Source organism: Nothobranchius furzeri, chromosome 13 (genome assembly GCF_043380555.1).
Source record: "Nothobranchius furzeri strain GRZ-AD chromosome 13, NfurGRZ-RIMD1, whole genome shotgun sequence".
NCBI lineage: Eukaryota > Metazoa > Chordata > Actinopteri > Cyprinodontiformes > Nothobranchiidae > Nothobranchius > Nothobranchius furzeri.
The window spans coordinates 61,522,535-61,542,862 of NC_091753.1; the positions used below are offsets into that span (position 1 = coordinate 61,522,535).

The 20,328-nt window shown below is 43.7% G+C and overlaps 2 protein-coding genes across 4 annotated transcripts in view; one reads left to right on the forward strand and one right to left on the reverse strand.

The window, feature by feature from the left end:
* nf1a (neurofibromin 1a) overlaps nucleotides 1-20,328 on the forward strand; it is a 226,240-nt gene that overhangs the window by 164,174 nt on the left and 41,738 nt on the right. The gene's annotated exons all lie outside the window — the stretch shown is intronic.
* Nucleotides 8,903-13,855, reverse strand: LOC107387654 (uncharacterized). Its single transcript, XM_015962750.3, has 2 exons — nucleotides 13,728-13,855; nucleotides 8,903-10,512 (listed from the first exon to the last, which is right to left on the reverse strand). The coding sequence occupies exon 2, from the start codon at nucleotides 10,497-10,499 to the stop codon at nucleotides 9,354-9,356; it is 1,146 nt and encodes a 381-aa protein (XP_015818236.3). The 5' UTR covers nucleotides 10,500-10,512; nucleotides 13,728-13,855; the 3' UTR covers nucleotides 8,903-9,353.

Consider the following 20,328-nt stretch of genomic DNA (forward strand, 5'->3'; position numbering starts at 1 on the left):
ATCTCGGAACGCCGTCGCTCATATAAATAAATAACGTCATTTTAACACACGTAATCCTACATCGGAGCTTTAATATTGTTAATTGGCTCGCTTTACACTACAGCAGATGGCGCTCATCCTCCGTGGTGAAACACCCGTCCATCAGGATTATCAGTAACTAGTATAAACACATCACATTCATCCCTGTCCCTGTCTTCCTCGTGAAATAAATGAACGTTGATCTTACCGGTAAAAACATGTTCGCTGCACGTCTGAGGGCTGCTAGTCCGCTTGATTGGTCGCTGCATCATCTCCGTCTTCAGTCTCCATCAAAGTTATTAAAAAACAAGAGTTGAGTTTACGTCCTTGTCTCTTAGTGCAGCCGACCACGCAGCAAGCTAAAACCATTTTACTGTCAAATCAACTAAATAAACCATAAAAGGCTACACACCGGCTTGTTTTGACTAGCTTCACTGGAGTTTCTATGGGTGTAAACGGTCTTTTTGCCGTCCATCGTGGCGAGGGGGGGGGGTCACACGAGTGGTGTGACGTCACGTGCAAAGGGTCAATAAGCAGCCATCCGCCACGACACACTGGGGATCTAGAAGACAGAGCAGACACACACACACACACACACACACACACACACAATAGTGTTTTAATGGTTATATTGTGATGTCTTAGTAAATATTCTATTTGGTGAGAGATAAACTTTACTGTATTTATCCTAGTGGATCTGGTGCCTATCTCCAGCGGTCAACGGGCAGTCAGGCGGGGTACACCCTGGACAGGTTGCCAGTCCAGAAACCACACCAGATTTATAATAATAATGATGAGTGGATGCCCGCTTTAAAGTTTTTTATCTGGACGCACATTCAGAAGTCTTTGTTGTCTGTGGAAATCATTGTGGAAGGTAAAAACACCTGCTGACGACCCGGTACACTAACCATCACACACACTCATACATTTAGGTGTCTTTGTCTTCCCATGTCATTGTCACGGTTAGGGTCCAATCTAGTAAAGGCAATTTCTTGACCCACGACATGCAGAATCTCAACAAGGAGAACAGGTGAGTAAGTAAAGGGTTTTATTATTAGGAGAGGAGCAAAGGCGAGACGGGAACCGACGACGTGCAGGACTGGCAGCAGGATACCAGGAGGGGATTCTGAGGAGGGACACAGAGTGAACATAAGGTGGAAGCAATGGAGACTTATCTGGAGGCTGGGCTTACGTTTCTTGGTAGTGGTGAAATGTACAGGGAGGGGTAGGTCAGGTCCGGGTGAGCTGAGGAGATCCAGGAGATGAGGGAATTGGTTTATCCAGAGAAGGAGGAGCAGGGATGGCTGATGGCAGGTGAGCGGCTGAGAGCGGGCGGCCAGGGGATGAAGCAGTGTGGTCAGGAATGCAGAGATCCTGGGTTGTTCTGGAGAGGATGAGGGATGAAGATGAACCTGGAGGAGAGCAGGGAAGGGCATTCAGGAACTTCAGGCGACAGATTAACATGAACAGGATACAAATGTCAGAATCAGGTTGGAGGCTAGAGCTACCCAAACAGAGTAATCATCCGGCGTGGTGAAGTGTCACACTGCTCCTCAAATCCCCTGGGCCTCGCTGGTGAGATCAGCAGCAGCTGGGAGCTCTCAGACACGCCCAGCTGTGAAACAATACTCCGAGGAGAGAACAGGGTTACACCACGGACCATGACAATCATTGATGGTTCAACCTGCTTACAAGACTGTTTGGAGCCAATCTCTGAGTCCCATCCACTTCACCACCCTCTATCTTTGCTTCATTTAACTAATTACAACAAAACATGTCAGAAACATTCATACCTATACCTTAATATCTTTATGTGCAGCAGCAAGGTGAGAGCTATGTGAATCAAAGCATCAACAGCTGGCAGAAATGAAAGGAGTTGTATTTTTATTCTTTTATCGGGACAGTGTCACATTTATTTATATGGACAGGGCGGGGCTTGAATAATTACTGGGACCAGATTACATCCCACTACGACTACTACTAGATTTTTTAGACCAGTGCTTTTTTAATACCTGCTTTCAGGTAACTGTACCTAAACAGTGCTTTTTTCTTATTTTTGAGTCTAATTTAGGAGAGACTTTTTAAATTAAGCTGAGCAATAACACCGTAGACTTTCAGTGTCAATGGTAAACTAATTAAATTAACATCTTTCTTTTTAGAGGAAGAATAAGACATCGTTTAAATATTTATATGAAAAAGGTAAGTGCAAAACAAAGTAAATGGTATAAAATAAAACCATCTGTTCTTTGGTGCAAAAAATGAAATATCTCCTCCCTTAAATAAAAAGTGTTTAGTTCTCAAATAGATCAATCTAAAATAAGAGTTGAAACGAGAGTTAAAGATCTGAGTACACTGGAAACACGAGTCTTGTCTATTTATCTCCAGAAAAAGAGCCTGATGCGTTGCTGATCTAGCGGAGACTCAGGTCTGCCTTTTATAGTGTGTGCTTTGGCTAGCATGAATGAATGATGTGGTGCTTTATGAAACTCCTGGTATTTCCATCAACAAATCTCCTCACATATGTTAAATTTAGCTCTGTTGTTGTTTACTTTCACAAAATGCAGCCAAGCCTTTGCTGTCCTCGTGTGAGTATGTGACGTTCAGCTGCAAGAGGAGCTGTGTGGCTCATAATCAGGGATGATTTAATGGGAAAGTACTAAAGTTTAGTACAGGCAAAAAAAAAATGTAGGTACAAGTACCAAAAATGTTTCTGTCTATACTAAGGGGGTACTGAGTTTCGTCCCTCTACTGCCTCTCGGTTTCCTGCTTATTCCCTGTCCTCTTTTTACGGTGGAAGCTGGTTTAACCTTCTACTTTTAAAATCTCACCTTTACTAGATTGGACCAGGTAGAGCCAGACACGTTCTGTTCTTTTACTGGGTTTTATCTTAGCTCATATTCATCGTTCTTGATCCTATGACTAAGAACTTGGAGTCTCTGAAATGTGATTGTCCCAAAGTAACAGAGGCTGTCTAACAGCAGACCGAGGCACTTAAACAGATCTATCTGTGTGTTTTTAACTTAGTGAAGTGTTTTAGCTGATGTATACTTTTATTACCATTACTAGGAAGAATTCACTTGTGATTCAAGTGCAGTTATACAAGTTGGCACATTTGCAATGCAGAGAAAGGAATTAAAGACTCATGGGTGGACACCTCAGAATCACTCACTCTTTCATTTAAGTTTCATAATAATGTAATGAGTTGATAACATTTGTTAAGAATAAATGTTGTTCTTCTTCTTACTCATGTCAAATAGTCAGATTCTTTTCTTGGGTGCAGTTACCACCAGTTCTTCCACCAGAAAGGGTTAAATTGCTGCTCGTTGAGAGTCAGATGCTTGTTTACATGAACACGTTTGGGTTTCACTTTAAAAGAGTGTATTATATTTAAATGTGGGCACACTGCACTGCGCAGGCACTGGTTGGCTGGTAACGCAGACTGAGGTATAAATGTCCATTTGTAATGACCTGGAGCTGCAGAACACTAACTTTCATCATTTAAATGATGTCAGGCTGTTGGGAAATGTGGGTTTTGAGGTTTTAAACAACAAAACGGTCAGCTGGCTGCCTGTGATAGTTTCAGTTTGCATAATTCTTTCCAGTATGTTCACTAGCAGTTAGTGTTTCTCTGTAAAATCACCGACAGTCTGCAGGAGATTCAGCTAAAAGCAGGAAAGCGCTGATTCTGCGGTGAATAGTGCCATGACTGACAGTCTTTCTACCACTGACTGTTTTATTCTGCTGATGCAATTTCATACTGGTAGGGTTATGGTGGAAACACCAAACTCACTGCTAAGCATCTTTATGCATGCACTGCATTTACAAAGTAAAAACACTCATACAAATGTAATGAAATGGAGGTTATTACTTTCTAATTAATGAGCCATAAGGTGTGGGATTCCATAGAAATATAGAATCCACCTTATGGATCGAAGGGTTATTTAAACCAGAAGATTGGATCTTTTTATTGCAGAGATTAGATAACCGTTACGTATTCACTCAGAGACAACAGAATAGAGAGAGTCAAGTTTAAAAGTTAAGAATTCTATTACTAACAAATTAAACTAGACTGACTTTAAAACTAAATATATAGTGTAACTAAAAATGGATGAGGTGTGATGTAAATCAGAACCAGCAAATCCGAAGAAACGATTAGTTCTGACGGGAACTGAGGATGTTGTTTTGAATTAAGCTTTGGTTAGTTTCAGAAACAGCATGAGACACCATCAAGTTGGTCTACCTTTGCCTTTGGTGGAAGTCCTCTGTAGATCAGGAATATCGAGGTCCAGTGAACCCTCTCTGGAACGCGGCCAGTAGAAAAAGCCGCTGGTTCCGATCAGACCTGTCTGGAGTTACTTCTGGCACACAACACTTTTATTGGCGTCTGGTCAGATCCAAGCCTGGGTCGGTGGAGCTTTTATTCTGAAAGGAGCTGTTGTTGCCGCTGGTTGTTATAGCGACTGGATTTTTCAGCTTGTCGTTTTTTCAGTTAAAGAGTACAAGGTCAGGATTGGCCACTCCGTCACTTGCTCTGGAACGCTTTGAACTGGCGTTAAAGCTGACGTGGTGTAGTTTTATACCTCGGATGTTATGGTTTATTGTCGAATGAAAATTACCAAACACCGTCAGAAGCACGTCTCCGTCAGATCTGTAAGATTCTGATTGGATCAGTGAAAGGAATGTGTTATGTCTTTTTAACACTAGGTAAAATGAGTCCTGTTGGAACACTTAAAGTCACAGTACTTATTATTTCTATAGGACCATAATAATAACTTATATAATATTTTGATTTCACAGGTCGGTCACATCTTATTATATTGACTAACACTTTGATGGATTAGCTTTATTAAAATTGAGTTCTTTGATTAATTAAAAGAAAAGAGTTCATTCTTCGTTCTTCTGTTGAGCTGAAGATAAGCAGGTTAGAAGGAATGCATGAGACCTTGAGACCCTATCTCATGCAGACTAGTCTTGTGCAGAGGAGGAAAAAACAGTCTTGAAGACTAACAAGATCGTTACCAGAAAAGACAGGTTGAACGGACACCACTACCTCGGATGGTTTGGAGGTGGACGCGTTAGCGGCCTGAGCTTGAGTCACGACACACACATGGGGTGGGTCAGACCGAGAAGACACCTCCTCAGGAAGCCACAAGGGGTTGAAGGCCCATGGAGTACCATCGGCCGCGCCCTGTTTGGCAAGAGAGTCTGCAAGGTCGTTCAGATCCTTATCAGTTCCGGGTGCACGAGAATGTCCTTTGACTTTACGCCAATAAACGTGCATGTCATGTGCCGTCACTAGGGCGTCACATGCCATGAAGAGGTCCTGATGTTTGGAACCCGTTACCCTTCCAAAAAGGTAGATGACAAATGAAACTGAGACGCGCATAGTCCGAGTCAATGCTAATCACCAGCTCACGGATGCCACCATCCCTAGCATGTTGTAGTACAATCAAGATCCCAGCCACTTCTGCAAACTGTGAGATCTTAGAACCCAACCAGTAACATCGAGGGTCCTTCTGGTCAGCGTTCAACCAGACGACACCTACGCCTGCACCAGGCGTAGGACCATGTCGAAAAGAACTGCCATCAACGTACAACGTACACGGTCGGCAAGTCCACACAGAGACTGAAGTAGTGATGGTTGAGGTTTTGAAGAGTCTGAGGAGGGCTAGCTGGCGGGACTGACGCGACAGCGTTGTCCGAGCAGTGTTGGCACGCAGCCAAACCCATGCTAAGAGGCCTACACCGGTTCTGGGCTTAGCATACTTCGATGTCGAAGCTTTGAAGAGCCAGCAGCCATGACGCGATTCACGCATTGGTCACCACACCATCTCTGATGCGCTGACTGTTAAGGAAGGTCGCTGGCTGGTGCTGAGTCTCAGTGATGATTTTCTGTCCACCAATGTAGCTAGAAAAGCGTTTCACCGCCCACATGGTGGAAAGCAAAGCTTTTTCACAGCCAGAGTACTTCAACTCAGGACCGGACAAGAGCTTACTAGCATAGGCTATGACACGCCTGTCACAGTCATATACTTGGTAGAGACCGGCACTCAAACAATGAGCTGAGAAACCGACCTCAAGGTGGAACTCCTTGTCACAATCGGGGAGTGCCAAGCACAGAGCTGAGCATAACGCAGCCTTCAGGTCATCCATGGCCTGTTGCTGCTGCTCAGTCCACTCGAAAGGCACATCCTTCCTCAGTAGATTAGTCAGAGGTCTCGCGCTCTCAGCGTAATGTTCTATGAACTGGCACGAGTAGTTGCACACCCCTAAGAAGCTCTGAAGTTCGGAGACGTTCGTAAGAGGTGTGATGGTGGCCACACCTTGATTTCTGCCAAGTTGAGGCTTCACTCCCTGTGGTCCCACAAGGAGGCCAACGAACTGAACCTGCGACCTGCACCACTGACCTTTGGCGAGAGAAATCTTTGCACCTGCAGCTGCGAGCTGACCCATGACATGGTCCAGCTCGGACAGGTGGTCATCCAAGGTACGCTTACGAACAAGAATGTCGTCGACATAGATGAGGGTACCTCGCTCTCGAGCATTGGGGCAGGCTTTGTCCAAGAAGATGTTGAACTCAGCTGGCGAGTTGGAAGAACCAAAAGGACACCGAGTGAAGGTGTACTGGCGGTTATCAAAGGAGAAGGCTAGTTTGTGTTGGTCCGATTTATGGACAGGAATTGTCCAAAATCCAGACGCAATGTTAAGGGTGGAGAAGTATTTAGCGTCTTTCACTTTTGGAAGTTCTTGTTCCAGGCGCGCCATCGGCCACCTAGACAAGGGAACCTGTTTGTTGAATTGCCTGTAGTCAGTGGTTAGTCACCACTTACCATTAGGCTTCTTTACTGGCCACAATGGATTTCATCACTGCAGCATTTGCTCAGATTACCCCCTCAATCCTGCCATAGAAATAAAATATGGAATTTGCCAGAAGTCCAGAGCAGTTACAGACTCCAGGCCTGAGTCTAAGGCTCGTTTATTTAAAACTGCAGTGGGCAAAGAGAAGGTCAGCTACTCTAGTGAGCATGTGGGTTTCACCCTTTGTGAAGACATGGCTGAGGGAATGTTCGGTTTCTACCGTCTTGTTCTTAATGTCTGTATTTGTTGTAGCACCTGGACTCATTTCATCCTAACTAATCTGTAGAGAACGCTAACTCACTCTGTGGTATTTAACGTCTACCTGCAGGCATAGACAGAGTTAAAGAGGTCCTTCACCAAGAAACTAATTTTTACTAATTATTTTTTTTAATGATCAGTCACTCTGAGTCTGACATGCAGGCTGAACGTGAAAATAGTCTCCTACACCTGTCTCCTGCGTTAGCTTCTGATAGACAGTGAAACTCTAGGATTAGGAAAGCCTGGCAGATCTACGTCACACTGTTGCTTGGACTCATCCTTACTGGCTTGCATCGAGGAAGGATGTTGTTGGTTTAGTGTCTAGGAAATGGCAAGGAACGTCCCAACTAGTTGAAGCTAACTGCTAGCATTAGCACATCCACCACATGGCAGAACTCCTTCAGGTTTGTGTTATTTGTGAAGATAAAACATCAACGTTGTAGAGTAAACAGAGTCAGTAGTTGTTGTAATGATTGAAATTACATGTTATTTAATAAGCCATAAGGCGTAGGATTCCATAGGAAATATGAAATCCACCTTACGGATCTGTGAGGTTATTTAAACCAGAAGATTGGAACTTTTTATTGCAGGGATTAGATAACCGCTTCATATTCACTCAGAGACAACAGAAGAGAGTCAAGTTTAAACGTTAATAATTTTATTACTAACAAATAAAACTAGACTGACTTTAAAACTAAATGTACGGTGTAACTAAAGTGGATGAGATGGTGAATGGATGATGTGTGATGTTAATCAGAACCAGCAAATCCGAAGAAGCGATTAGTTCTGATGGGAACTGAAGGTGATGTCTTCGCGTTAAGCTTTGGTTAGGAGATTCATAAACACATGAGACACCATTATGTCGGTCTTCCTACCCTTCAGGAAGTCCTCCTTAGATCAGGAATGTTGAGGTCCAGCTTGACCCTCTCTGGAACCGAGCCGGTAGGAAAAGCAGCGGTTGCCGACCAGTCCAGTCTGTGAGATACTCCCGGGTCACGACAATTTGTTGGCGTCTAGTGAGACCCGAGCCTGGGTCTTGATGGTTCAGCTTTTATTTAGAAAGGAACCGTTGCAGCAGTTGGAACAAAAACGAATTTTTATCCAGCTTGTTGTTGTTCTTTCGGTTAAAGAGGAGAGTTGCGGATTGGCCACTCCGACACTTTCTCTGGAACGCTTTGACCCGGCGTTAGAGATGACGTGGCATAGTTTTATACTTCGGATGTTTTGGTTTATTGTCGAATGAAAAATACCAAACACCATCAAAACCACGCCTCCGTCAGATCTGTCAGATTCTGATTGGATCAGTGAAAGGAATGTGTCATGTCTTTTAACGCTACGTGAGATCAGTCCTGTTGGAACATTTAAAGTCATATTACTCATCATATTCTATAGGATTATAATAAAGTAATTATTATGTTGATTTCACAGATCGGTCACATCTTATTCATTGACTAACACTTTGATGGATTAGCTTTATTAAAATAGAGTTCTTTGATGAATTAAAAGAAAAGAGTTCATTCTCCATTCTTCTGTTGAGCTGAAAATAAGCAGGCTAGAAGGAATGCATGAGACCTTGAGGCCCTATCTCTTGCAGACTAGTCTTGTGCAGAGGAGGAAAAAACAGTCATTTCATTCTGTTACATTGTCATGTTGTTGTTAGCCAATCAGAGGCGAGATGTCCAAATATCAGGAAATAAGACTCCACATCCTGCTTTCTGAAGCTACTTTCTCCAGCCCCCCCCCCCCCCACCCCCACCCCCCCCACCCCGAGTTCAACTTACAAGGAGTTCGTTCCTGCTGGAGACCACTGCACACGTATCAAAAATATGAGTGAAGGACCTCTTTAAAGTGTGTTTGTTTTATCTGTAGACATCAGCACAAACATTAAGGGTCTGGGAACCTCTAGTACAGGTGCTACTTCTTGAAGAATCAATCGTTGGGTAAGCATCACTGTCTCATATTTTTGTCATAGTGGCAAGTTAGTCAATATCCTGTTTTTATATTCTCTGCCCCTGAAGAAGCTGCTTAAAAAGCAAAATGAATGTGCAGCGGATGGATCCGGTGGGAAATGTTCCAGTTTGTCTAGAACAGCACAAGGCCTTCTTTGGCTTTTGCCTTTAGTTTGTCCAGACGGATTAAGCGGATTAGTAGAATGATCTTGTCTAAAGCTGCCTGCCTCTGAATTATTCAGGCAGTTGTTAGGGAAGCCTTTGATGCTGTTAGTGGTCTCTCATAGAGGCAGAGTTTACAGCTGCCTCTGCAACTTCGCCTTTGCTGTCCGTGACCAGGACACTTCCATCAACCCCATTCTTTTTTTGTTCAGCCACACTCTCACCAGATGTGCCCCCTTGATGTTTGCCTCCAAACGTGGTGCCTGGCGTCATGTCTTGTAACTCCTGATCTGTTTCTGGAAGCAGTGACAATCTTTTAGACAGTCTCTTAGGCAGAAAGCTGGATAAGGAGATTTGATTAGATGACCTCAGAGTAACTTTGTCATTATCAAGCCCGCCCTCTAGGAATGGGGAGGGACCAGCCCAGTCTGTAGTTGTTGTTTGCTGTTTCTGGACACTTTGTTTCTTTATGTAGATGAGCAGGAATCCTAACATCATCAGAAAAATGGCGGCACCTATTACTCCTGCCACCACTTTTCCGTGGTTTGTTTGGTTGGTTGCCTTTCCCTGTTTCTTCTTGGCCTTGTTGTTGTGGACTAAAAGCCCTGCAGCTGTAGTTTTGTGTGAACCTGGGGATGTTGCAGCATCACCCCCTGTGACCGGGCGTATCCTAATAGACGTGCTCTTTTCAGTGTTGATAGATGTTGTGGCGGTAGAGATGAGGGTTGTAGACGGGGTTGTGGAGGTCGACTGAGAGGTACTTCTTGTGAACTGAGAGGCTGACTGTGTTTTTGTGGTGTGGTTCTGTGGCAGTTCAGTTGAAAGAGCGGTTTGATCTCTAGCTTGACTGAACCTTGTCTGAGCCGCTGAAATGGATTTGGTAACTTTAAAAGTGCTTCTTTCCGTTGAACTGGTGAAATCCATCCATTCAGAATTAACTGAAGCTGCTGTTTTTTCACCACTCACTGAGATTGTTGTTGAAGTGTTTGTTTGCAGTGAAGGAGTAGACCTGGTTTTGTTTTCTATGGGATGCACATCCTCAGTGGTAGGTGGTGTAACAGTGACGCCTGGGATCTCTGAAAGCTGCTTGGACACTGATGTCCTGTTTGTTGCCACCTGTTTGATGACAAACATGTTTTCGACTTCTTCACCTGACGTCACATTAGTGAGGTTGTTGTGCAGACCTGGTGTCACCGCACTGCAAGCTGTCAGAAGCAGCAGCCACGTGAAAACAAGGCTGGTCATCGTCGTCATCGTGTGTTTGTAACTGGAACAGAAGCAGAGAGCATGTTACCTCTCATTCGAGGATCCTCCTCATCAAATGAAGCACAAACATTTGGTTTCCTGTAAGGATGCACCGATATCAATTATTTGGGCCGATACCGATGTCTGATATTAATGTTACCGTTATGGCCGAAAACGGATATTTGCCGATACCGATTCACGCCTCTGAAATCAGGAAATTTTGTATAGATGGAAATAATTCTGCGAGGTGAATTTTTGAATGTTTTGCTTTATTTCTTTAAAGTTTAATTTGCATTATGTTACACACACCACACACACACACACACACACACACACACACACACACACACACATTTACGTTTCTGAGATGATTACCCTCACCGTCGCAGGGCTATACATTTACACATCATCACCCCCCTCACCCTGTGAAACAGATACACTAAAGCAAACAAGATGGAGAAAATATTGGTTGTTAATATCGGCCCAGTTTTTCTTGTGTATCGATATGTTCAAAAACTGCTTACGTCGGCCGATACCGATATGTATGCCGATATATTGTGCATCCCTAGTTTCCTGTTAAGCTGTCCATCACCAGTTCATAACTTCATGCATGTGGCACAATACCTCTCATATGATAACATAGACCCAAACACCATTAACATGAGTTCAGCTACTGAACAATAAATAAGTACATGTCAAATTTCAAATAACAATACCACCTAATTTTGCTCACAGACAATAATTTATTTTGTTATTCTTAAAAAAATGAATAAAGACTTTTAAAGATCTTGCAAATGCACTAAATGTTCTGCAGAACAACAGCACTCTTTATTACATGTGAAAGTTTGATAATGATGATTATATTCTTAATGGCTACTGAGTTGTTAGATTATTATTTATTCATTTTATAATGATGCACTTTTTAAGGGAATAATTTGGGTTATAAAGGAAATTCTGAATTTTAATTACTTTGAAAGCAAAATTTTGGATAAACTCAAATGTATGCCAAGGCCCTAGTGATGCAGTTGAAGAATTAAACTAATACATTTACAAAGCAAGCTTTCTTTTAAACGCTAACACAGTAACAGAACTCTCAACCGTCCTGTCAGGTATCATCAGGTACTTGGGCCAAGTCCGCTGGAGCTGGAAACCCACATTGTCAGAGGAAACGAGATAGTGCTAAAGACCAGTCGCTGTTTTCTGTGACTTTTGTCACCCATGACTTCAAATGGTGTTTTTCTTTTTAGGGCTGGTAGTTTGTCCTAAAATTGAAGTGATAGCATCTGGCTGTTTCTCCTTCTCTGATATTATTGAGCAGAGAACCTCTCACACCAGTGGTGTTCTCCTGCTTAATGTGCACATGAGTAATGAGTGAAGCACCCTTAGAAGCGTGGTGGTTCGGTAAGACCAACAACCGGATTTTCCAATAGTCAAAGCCGTGTTATTGGAGGTTTTTAGACTAATGCAAGAAAATCCTTACAGAATGCTCTGACAGGTCTGCATCTGGATATGTCTGCTAATCTTGCATTGGTAAGATGAGTTCTCCGGACTCTTTTCAGCTGTTTCAGGCAATGCCGTGAACAAATTGTGTATTGTACGTCACTGGGCAAGTACTGCTTAGTGCTAGACGAACAAACTGCAAAAACAGGAATAGAGCCCTTTTATGTCAATAACAAACGGACAGACACAAAATTCTAACTTTTATCCTCACAAATGTTACTCATAACTCAAAGTCTTGAAATAACATTTTCTCTAAGTACATTTTTTTACTCTTAGGTTATTATTTGTGTCCCTACCTTTTACATACCACCCACTTCTGGTCAAAAGTCTGATTTTTTGGCCACGTTTGGATGCTGTTTGACTGAGAAATGCAGTTGTGTCCCTTCGATTATACCGCTTGCTCCTGGATAACTCCACATCTGAGAGTGTTGCCAGTATCAGCTCGTTATTCTCGGACGTAGGGACTTTCCCGCTGGCCAAATATATGGAACAAATATACATGCTGGCCTTGATCTTGATCACACTGAAAATCTGCTCTTCCAAATATGTCACCACTTTTCTTTTACTGTCTTTAGCTTGACCCGTTTCCCTTTCCACCTGTTTCATGTTGTCGTGGATCTTACCCGGCTTTAGAAAATGGATTAAAAAATGTCCTCTTTGACATCCAGTCTGGCTATCTGGAGTCTGATTAGCACCTCCCCCAACAGCTAGGTCCTTCTCATTTGAACATATTTAGGAGACGGAACTACAACTTTGTGATGAGTGGAGCGACTCAGACCCATAGGCACCCATGCAAAATACACACTCGCTTGTCTAGGGCTACATCCCACAATGCATTGCATCATTACATCATGGTCTATATTTATCTTCTGTAGAATGCTCTATTGAGGATCCATGTATACACCCAAGGGTAGCCCTCCATGATTTGTCATTGTTTACCAAACCCATATCTGCTTCTCATCACCTTCTTAACCCTCCCACTGTCTTCATGGGTGACCCCGCCAGGAAAGTTGACTACTGAGCAGGACCTCACCCCTGCCTCGTGGACCTCAAGGGATAAACCATCAATACTGCTCAATGGTCAACTTTCCTGGCGGGGTCACCCATGAAGACAGTGGGAGGGTTAAAGAGATGTTGGACAGATATGATTAATTAATCTGTACAGAGTGGAAATTGCTCTGTTCTTTGCAGGTATCAATGAAAGAATTTAATCTAAAATGTTCTTTTGTGGTAAAGTTGGGAAGGAAGGAGTGTGTTTTTGAGCAAAAGTCCTAATTTGCATATATCTGACAAAATTTGACTATGTAAAATTGAAAGTTTCACATAGTTGAAGAATTAGAAGAAATTGTCCCTCTGAGAACAAATAAAACCAAAATGGAATGCCCTTCATATGACATCATTTATAGGAGACATCAGAGGTGGCATGGGTGAAAAGTTATGATTTTCCTTAACCCTTACCTCACATTAAAGCATTTTTTTTGTGCTCAAATGACTTTAACGTTAGAAAATTTAAACGTTGGGTAGGAGTTAATTGGGAAAATATTTTTAATTTCCAACACCACTTAAATGCAGCATCATTCATAATGGTGCACCAAAATTTGTTTGGTATTGCATAAATAAATACAATCAAGATTCACGTGAATAAAATTCATTTAAAAGGAAAACATGAGTCAGTAATCTTACGGCAGTGTTTGTTCAGTCTATTAGCAACATTATAGAAAGTTGAGCTGTACTTACCGATGACTAACTGGATTTAGTTTAGCTGTTTTGTTTCAGAATGAATCTTGCATTAGGTGTGAAGATAATCTGTAGCCAGTAGCAGATGTCTAATAGAAAGCAGGAACTTGAGGCAGGAACGGCTCTGCCTCACTGAAAGGTTGAGACAGATTCTTGCTTCACTAACGCTCTTGACAGGATGTGCTACTTGTGAAACTGACAGTCATATGCCTTCACACTGAAGTACTAAAGATAGCACTTAGTTTTCACACTAAAAATGGATTTGATTAACAGTAGTACAACTTCAATGTTTCACTAAACTTTACACAGAAAGGCCACAGCCTGGATTCAAACGTGCAACGTTTTCACTGAGGGGCCACCGTGCTACCAACGGTGCCTCTATGAAGTCCACGATTCAGACAGGAGTGGGGGAAAATGTCACAACATACACTCCCCTAAAGGATTATTAGGAACACCACACTAATACGGTGTTTGACCCCCTTTTGCCTTCAGAACTGCCTTGATTCATTGATCCAACAAGGTACTGAAAGCGTTCTTTAGCCATGTCGGCCCGTACTGATAGGACAGCATCTTGCAGCTGATGGAGATGTGTGGGATGCACATCCAGGGCACGAAGCTCCCGTTCCACCACATCCCAAAGATGCTCTATCGGGGTGAGATCTGGTGACGGTGGGGGCCGTTGTAGTAGTGAACTCATCGTCATGTTCAAGAAACCAATCTGAAATGATTGGAGCTTCATGACATCACGCATTATCCTGCTGGAAGTAGCCATCAGAGGACGGGTACATGGTGGTCATGATGGGATGGACATGGTCAGAAACAATGCTCAGGTAGCCCGTGGCATTTAAACCATGCCCAACTGGCACTACGGGGCCTGAAGTGTGCCTAGAAAACATCCCCCACACCATGACACCACCACCACCACCAGCAGCCTGCACAGTGGTAACAAGGCATGATGGATCCATGTTCTCATTCTGTTTACGCCAAATTCTGACTCGACCGTCTGGATGTCTCAACAGAAATGGAGACTCATCAGACCAGGAAACATTTTTCCAGTCTTCAACTGTCCAGTTTTGGTGAGCTGGTGCAAGCTGTAGCCTCTTTTTCCTGTTTGTAGTGGAGATGAGTGGTCTCCGGTGGGGTCTTCTGCTGCTTTAGCCCATCCGCCTCAAGGTTGGGCGTGTTGTGGCTTCACAAATGCTTTTTGTCGGCCCGTTCTCCTCTGACCTCTAGCATCAACAAGGCATTTTGGCCCACAGAACTGCTGCATACTGGATGTTTTTCCCTTTTCTCACCATTCTTTGTTAACCCTAGAAATGGTTGTGGGTGAAAATCCCAGTAACTGATCAGATTATGAAATACTCAAACTGGCCCATCTGGCACCAACAACCATGCCACACTCAAAATAGCTTAAATCACCTTTCTTTTCCATTCTGACCTTCAGTTTGGAGTTCAGGAGATGGTCTGGACCAGGACCACACCCCTAAATGCACTGAAGCAACTGTCCTGTGATTGGGTAATTAAATAATTGCGTTAAGGAGAAGTTGAACAGCTGTTCCTAATAATCCTTTAGGTGAGTGTACACTTCAAATGTGAAGATTTTCCTATTCCTATGGGTCCAGACATTAATGGTTGTGGTGGTTTACTCGTGAGCATTAATCCTGAGTCCTGCGTGCTGCTAATAAATCTTCTTGCTGGTGGGGGTGTAAAACTTTGTAAGCATTCCAAGAGGCCTTTTAAAATCTCTGAGCATTACAGAGAGGATTCATTCTTCATGATGGTAATATGACAGGACTAAGAAAATAACATGGAGCTCAGAGAATTTCAAGCTGTAAACCTTTTCTACCTCCTTTCATTGGATCCTGACTAGATGGCAGATCCTGAGTGGGAATATGCTTGATAATACAACCCAAAAAGTGTCCGATAGGATTTTGAAAGTGACTTCAGGGTGACCCTGAAAACCCAGCAGCACCTGGACTGTCCTTAAATGGCCTTTTATCACAAAGGGCAGCAAACAAACACATTTTCTCTGAGAAAACCATCAGAGACAGACTGATATTCTGTTAAAGGTCTAGGGATTGGACTGCTGAAGGCTGGATAGTCATTTTATCTGATTAATCTTCTTTCTGTTTGCAGCAACTGGAAAAAAGGATTCTCCTGTCAATAACAGAGCACCAAATCTTTTATTTTTCCCAGGGGTTTAGTTGGGGTGCTTCTCAGCCAATGACATGGACACACACAATTTAGCCTCAGAACTTAGTCAATAATCGAAAATGGTACCTAGAGATGGATACCTTTGACATTTGAATTGATACAATACCAATTCCCAGTACCTAGGGTTGATAGCTGTACTCAATGGTACCAATTTGTAATACTTTATGTTTATACTTAATTAAATCTCTTTTTTTATTAATTAATTTAATTTCTCAGTATTTAACCCTATTTGATCAATATCGACATAAATGGCCTGTATTTGATATAGTGCCTTATAGAGTCCTGGAACCCCCCAAAGCTCTTTACAACACAATCAGTCATTCACACACACATTCACACACTGGTGGGGATGAGCTACGATGTAGCCACAGCTGCCCTGGGGCGCACTGACAGAGGCGAGGCTGCCGAGCGCTGGTGCCACCGGTCCCTCCGACCACCACCAGCAGACAAGGTGGGTTAGGTGTCTTGCCCAAGGACACAACGACTGCGACAGACTGAGTGGGGCTCGAACCTGCAACCTTCCGATTACGGGGCGAGCACCTAACTCCTGTGCTGCCGTCGCTCTAAATAACATATAACTGTTTGTATTTTATCATCGTAGTGTCGTACTAAATTCTTCAATATGGAAACTTTTTACCACAACTGTTTCGAAATTATGCAAAAAGTAAAACCCAGCTTCATGTACTCCTATTCCCTTTTCAGTGCCCTCTGGAATAACTATGACGAGAAGATGGTTGTTAGTGGTAGCTAGTATTATAAACTACAAATGAAACTACAACAAACTTTGATACACACACATGTTTGTATTTTAATATTGTGGTGCATCACAAACTAAAACCCACCTCCTTGTACTCCAGATCCTCTCCTTTTCCCTTTGGACAAGTTGTGTGATAGGTGGGTCCTTGCGGATTTATAGACTGCTAATTAAACTGAAGCATCTTTGCTGTGAACCGCATTTACTGTGCATCATCATTTACTTTGCCGCTATTTCAAAGAGTTGGTTATTTTCTACTCTGAAGTCAGATTTTCCAAATTCCGAGGGGAAAGCAAACAGCACCATTAGCTAATGCCAACAGAAGCTAAAATATCAAGCTAACGTTATCTTAAACTGTTTATTTACCTGCTGGTGTAGATCAAGATGATGATGCCTCACTTAGATTGTTGTTGATGTTGTCATCACCCACTTTAGAGTGCATTCTCTCTGCCATGATGCTTGCTCTGATTACAGCTAGACCACAGCAACTGATGACATTATGCTCTTGCGCATGTGCTGCTGTCTATTTTGGCAAATCACTGTCTTGCAAGTTCTTGTTCAAGGGCGGGTACTGAAACAAGGCACCGTTTCATATCACTTGAATCGGTCCTCGCCCGTGTTAGGTTTCGAGCCTCAGGGGTGCATCTCTCTTGGAACAACTCCCCTTGTCAGCTTCTGGACCCATCTCCCTGCGATCCCCAAACTTATTCCATCCAGGTCCTGCATTGGCAAAAACTGGACCCAGCTAGTAGCTAGAGGTTGTATGAACTAGTCGACTTCACCGCTCTGTAGTGACTTTTTATGCCTGTTATCGACTAGTCGCTGTCACGTGATAATGAGCAACAAGATGCAGTCCTCGGAAAAGACAGCAGGTGACGAGCCCCTGCACGTCGGGAGGCGGAGGCGACGCGCTGTGCCAGAGCGTCGGTTCTGACACCGGCGGTAAAACGGACATTTAACCAAATTATGCCCTTTTCCCTCTTGCAATTTTACCTTCCCCTCACCCCATCCTAATCTTAGCCAGTTTGCGCATGCAAAGCTCTGATCGTTGACGCGCTCCAGACATCTGCGTCCTGAGCACCGCCAAATCAGGTGTCACCACCTTAAAAACAAATAAAACACGCAATCGTTCATGTCGGCTCATTTCCTTTAATGTTTTCTGTCTGTTATTTGTGCCTGATGCGTTTCGCTGCTGCGGAACGAGGCGCGTTTTGTCCTCCGGTGACGCACCCCCAAAATTCCACTATCTCGGCTCCGGCACGAACTCCGCAGCAAAAACGGGCCCGTTGTAGTCGGCCAGCACGCAGCGAGCACTCCGCTGTTTTTGCGGTCGGTAGATCTTTTAGAACTGCAGTTCAAAGGTAACTCATGAGGTGAATATATATGAACCCAGGTAGCAGTTTCTCTTTAGGACTGAGAGGAGATGCAGGAAGATAATAAACAGGCAGGACAGAAAAATAGTCAAATAAAAACAAGTTAGTTTTTGTACCTGCTGGTTGCAACAAACAGACACCATTGAAGGTAATCAGAAGTGAGGAACAGAAAATGAAATAATTATTTTAATGTTTAGAGCAGCAGGAACTCCGAGAGGCTGCAGGCGCATCAGTGAGTTTGCTGCCGCTGCGCAGGGGGAGGGGGGGAAAGGGCTGAAGCATGGGGAGGGGGGAGAGAGCTGAAGCAGGGGGAGGGGGGAGAGAGCTGAAGCAGGGGGAGGGGGGAGAGGGCTGAAGCAGGGGGAGGGGGAGAGGGCTGAAGCAGAAACTACCGTTGTTAAAAGAAATGTGTTTTACTTTTAAAATGTGGGCGCAATTTTAATTGTCAAAAACTCCAGCGAACCATACCCCCCCCCCCGTGCCGCTTCAGGTGTATGACGTCATCAACGACTAGTCAAAGTCGACTCGATTTTCATTACTTGACTGTCGACTTTTTAAAAAATTAAGTCATGCAACCCCTACTAGTAGCAGTATCCATCAACGGCATCATGCAAACAGATGCATTTGACGAACCTTAATTATCCAGTTAAGTTCGGTGGAGCACCAGCTCGTCATCTACCCCATCATTATCCTCGTCATCTCTTGGATTGTTCTTGTCGATGTCCAGTCGATTGGACATAAAACGGCACTTCGAAAGGACTTCTTTTTTGACAAAACATTAAACCTGTTCTGCATGACTGAATTGAGGGTTTGGCCTGGTGAGTCGGATTCTCTCGTTGAGCTTTGTAAAGTCTGACTGCATGCTCTTGAATAAGGGGGTCTGTTGACTTTGTATTTCTCCACCTTTCAGTTGTGTTGATTGCTACTAGCTTTGAAATTTCTATGTTTGAACTTGGGTTTTCTTCTCCGATTCAATTTGTTCTTTGGTATCAGCAGCTTATCTTTCCGAGCGCTCCTTTTCTGTGGCCGTCTCCAAGTTTAGGTCCTCCACCACCTCCCTTACCCATGGTGTCCCACAAGGATCTGTGCTGGGGCCTCTGCTCTTCCTCCTCCATCGGCTTCCTCTTCAGCACATCCTGAGCTCCTTCAAAGGAATTTCCTACCATCTTTATGCAGATGACATCCAACTGTACATCTCCTTTAAGCCCCATGAGATGTCTAAGCTGCAGCTGTTACACACCTGCTTAGACTCTATCAAAACCTGGATGGTGGGAGCTTTCTTCAGCTGAATGAAGATAAGACTGAGATCCTCATCTGTGCCCCAGACAAGCTGGTTCCCAAAGTCAGAGACTCTCTTGGTCAGCTTGCTTCTCACACCAAACCTTCTGTCAGGAATCTTGGCGTGACCTTTGACCCAGCTCTCACCCTGGATTCTCATGTCAGTTCTCTTGTTGGCTCTTCCTTCTTCCATCTCAGGAACGTTGCTAAGCTGAGTCCCATTCTGTCCCGCTCTGAACTTGAGACAGTTCTCCACACCTTCATCTCCTCACGCTTAGACTACTGTAACTCTCTTTTCACGTGTCTGAGCAGAACCTCCCTGAACCGTCTACAGGTGGTTCAGAACGCCTGTGCTCGGCTTCTGACCAAGTCCTCCAAACACACCCACATCACCCCGCTTCTCCTCCAGCTTCACTGGCTGCCAGTCAACTTCAGGGTTCATTTCAAGATCCTGGTTCTGGTCTATAGGGCCTTACATGGACAAGCACCATCTTACATTGGTGATCTTAGTCCCTACACCCCCAGCAGGTCCCTGAGGTCCAGTGATCAAAGCCTACTGGTTGTGCAGCACCAGGCTAAAGTAAATGTTTACTTTGTGAAGTGCCTTGAGACGACTCTTGTCATGGTTCTGCACTATATAAATAAACTGAATTGAATTAGGGCTATGTCAGTGCTGTGGTAGGGTCTAAAACCAGATTGGAACACATCAAGTAATAAGTTGGTGTCGATGTGGGTAGAGAAAAAGAATGGACAATTTAGATATTGGGCAAAATTTAGGAAATTTCCGAGGGGTCATGTCCATGTTCCTTCAAAATCGGCTAGACGCCAGCTTTATTGAAGGCTGCAGGACACACTCCGGTAGTTAAGACTAGTATTGAAAATATTCAGATTGGCGGAGATCAAGATATGAAGGATATCACATGCCAAGAAGAACCGGCCAATTTCATTGACCTGATGAGATTATCAGGGTCGTTGAGAGAGA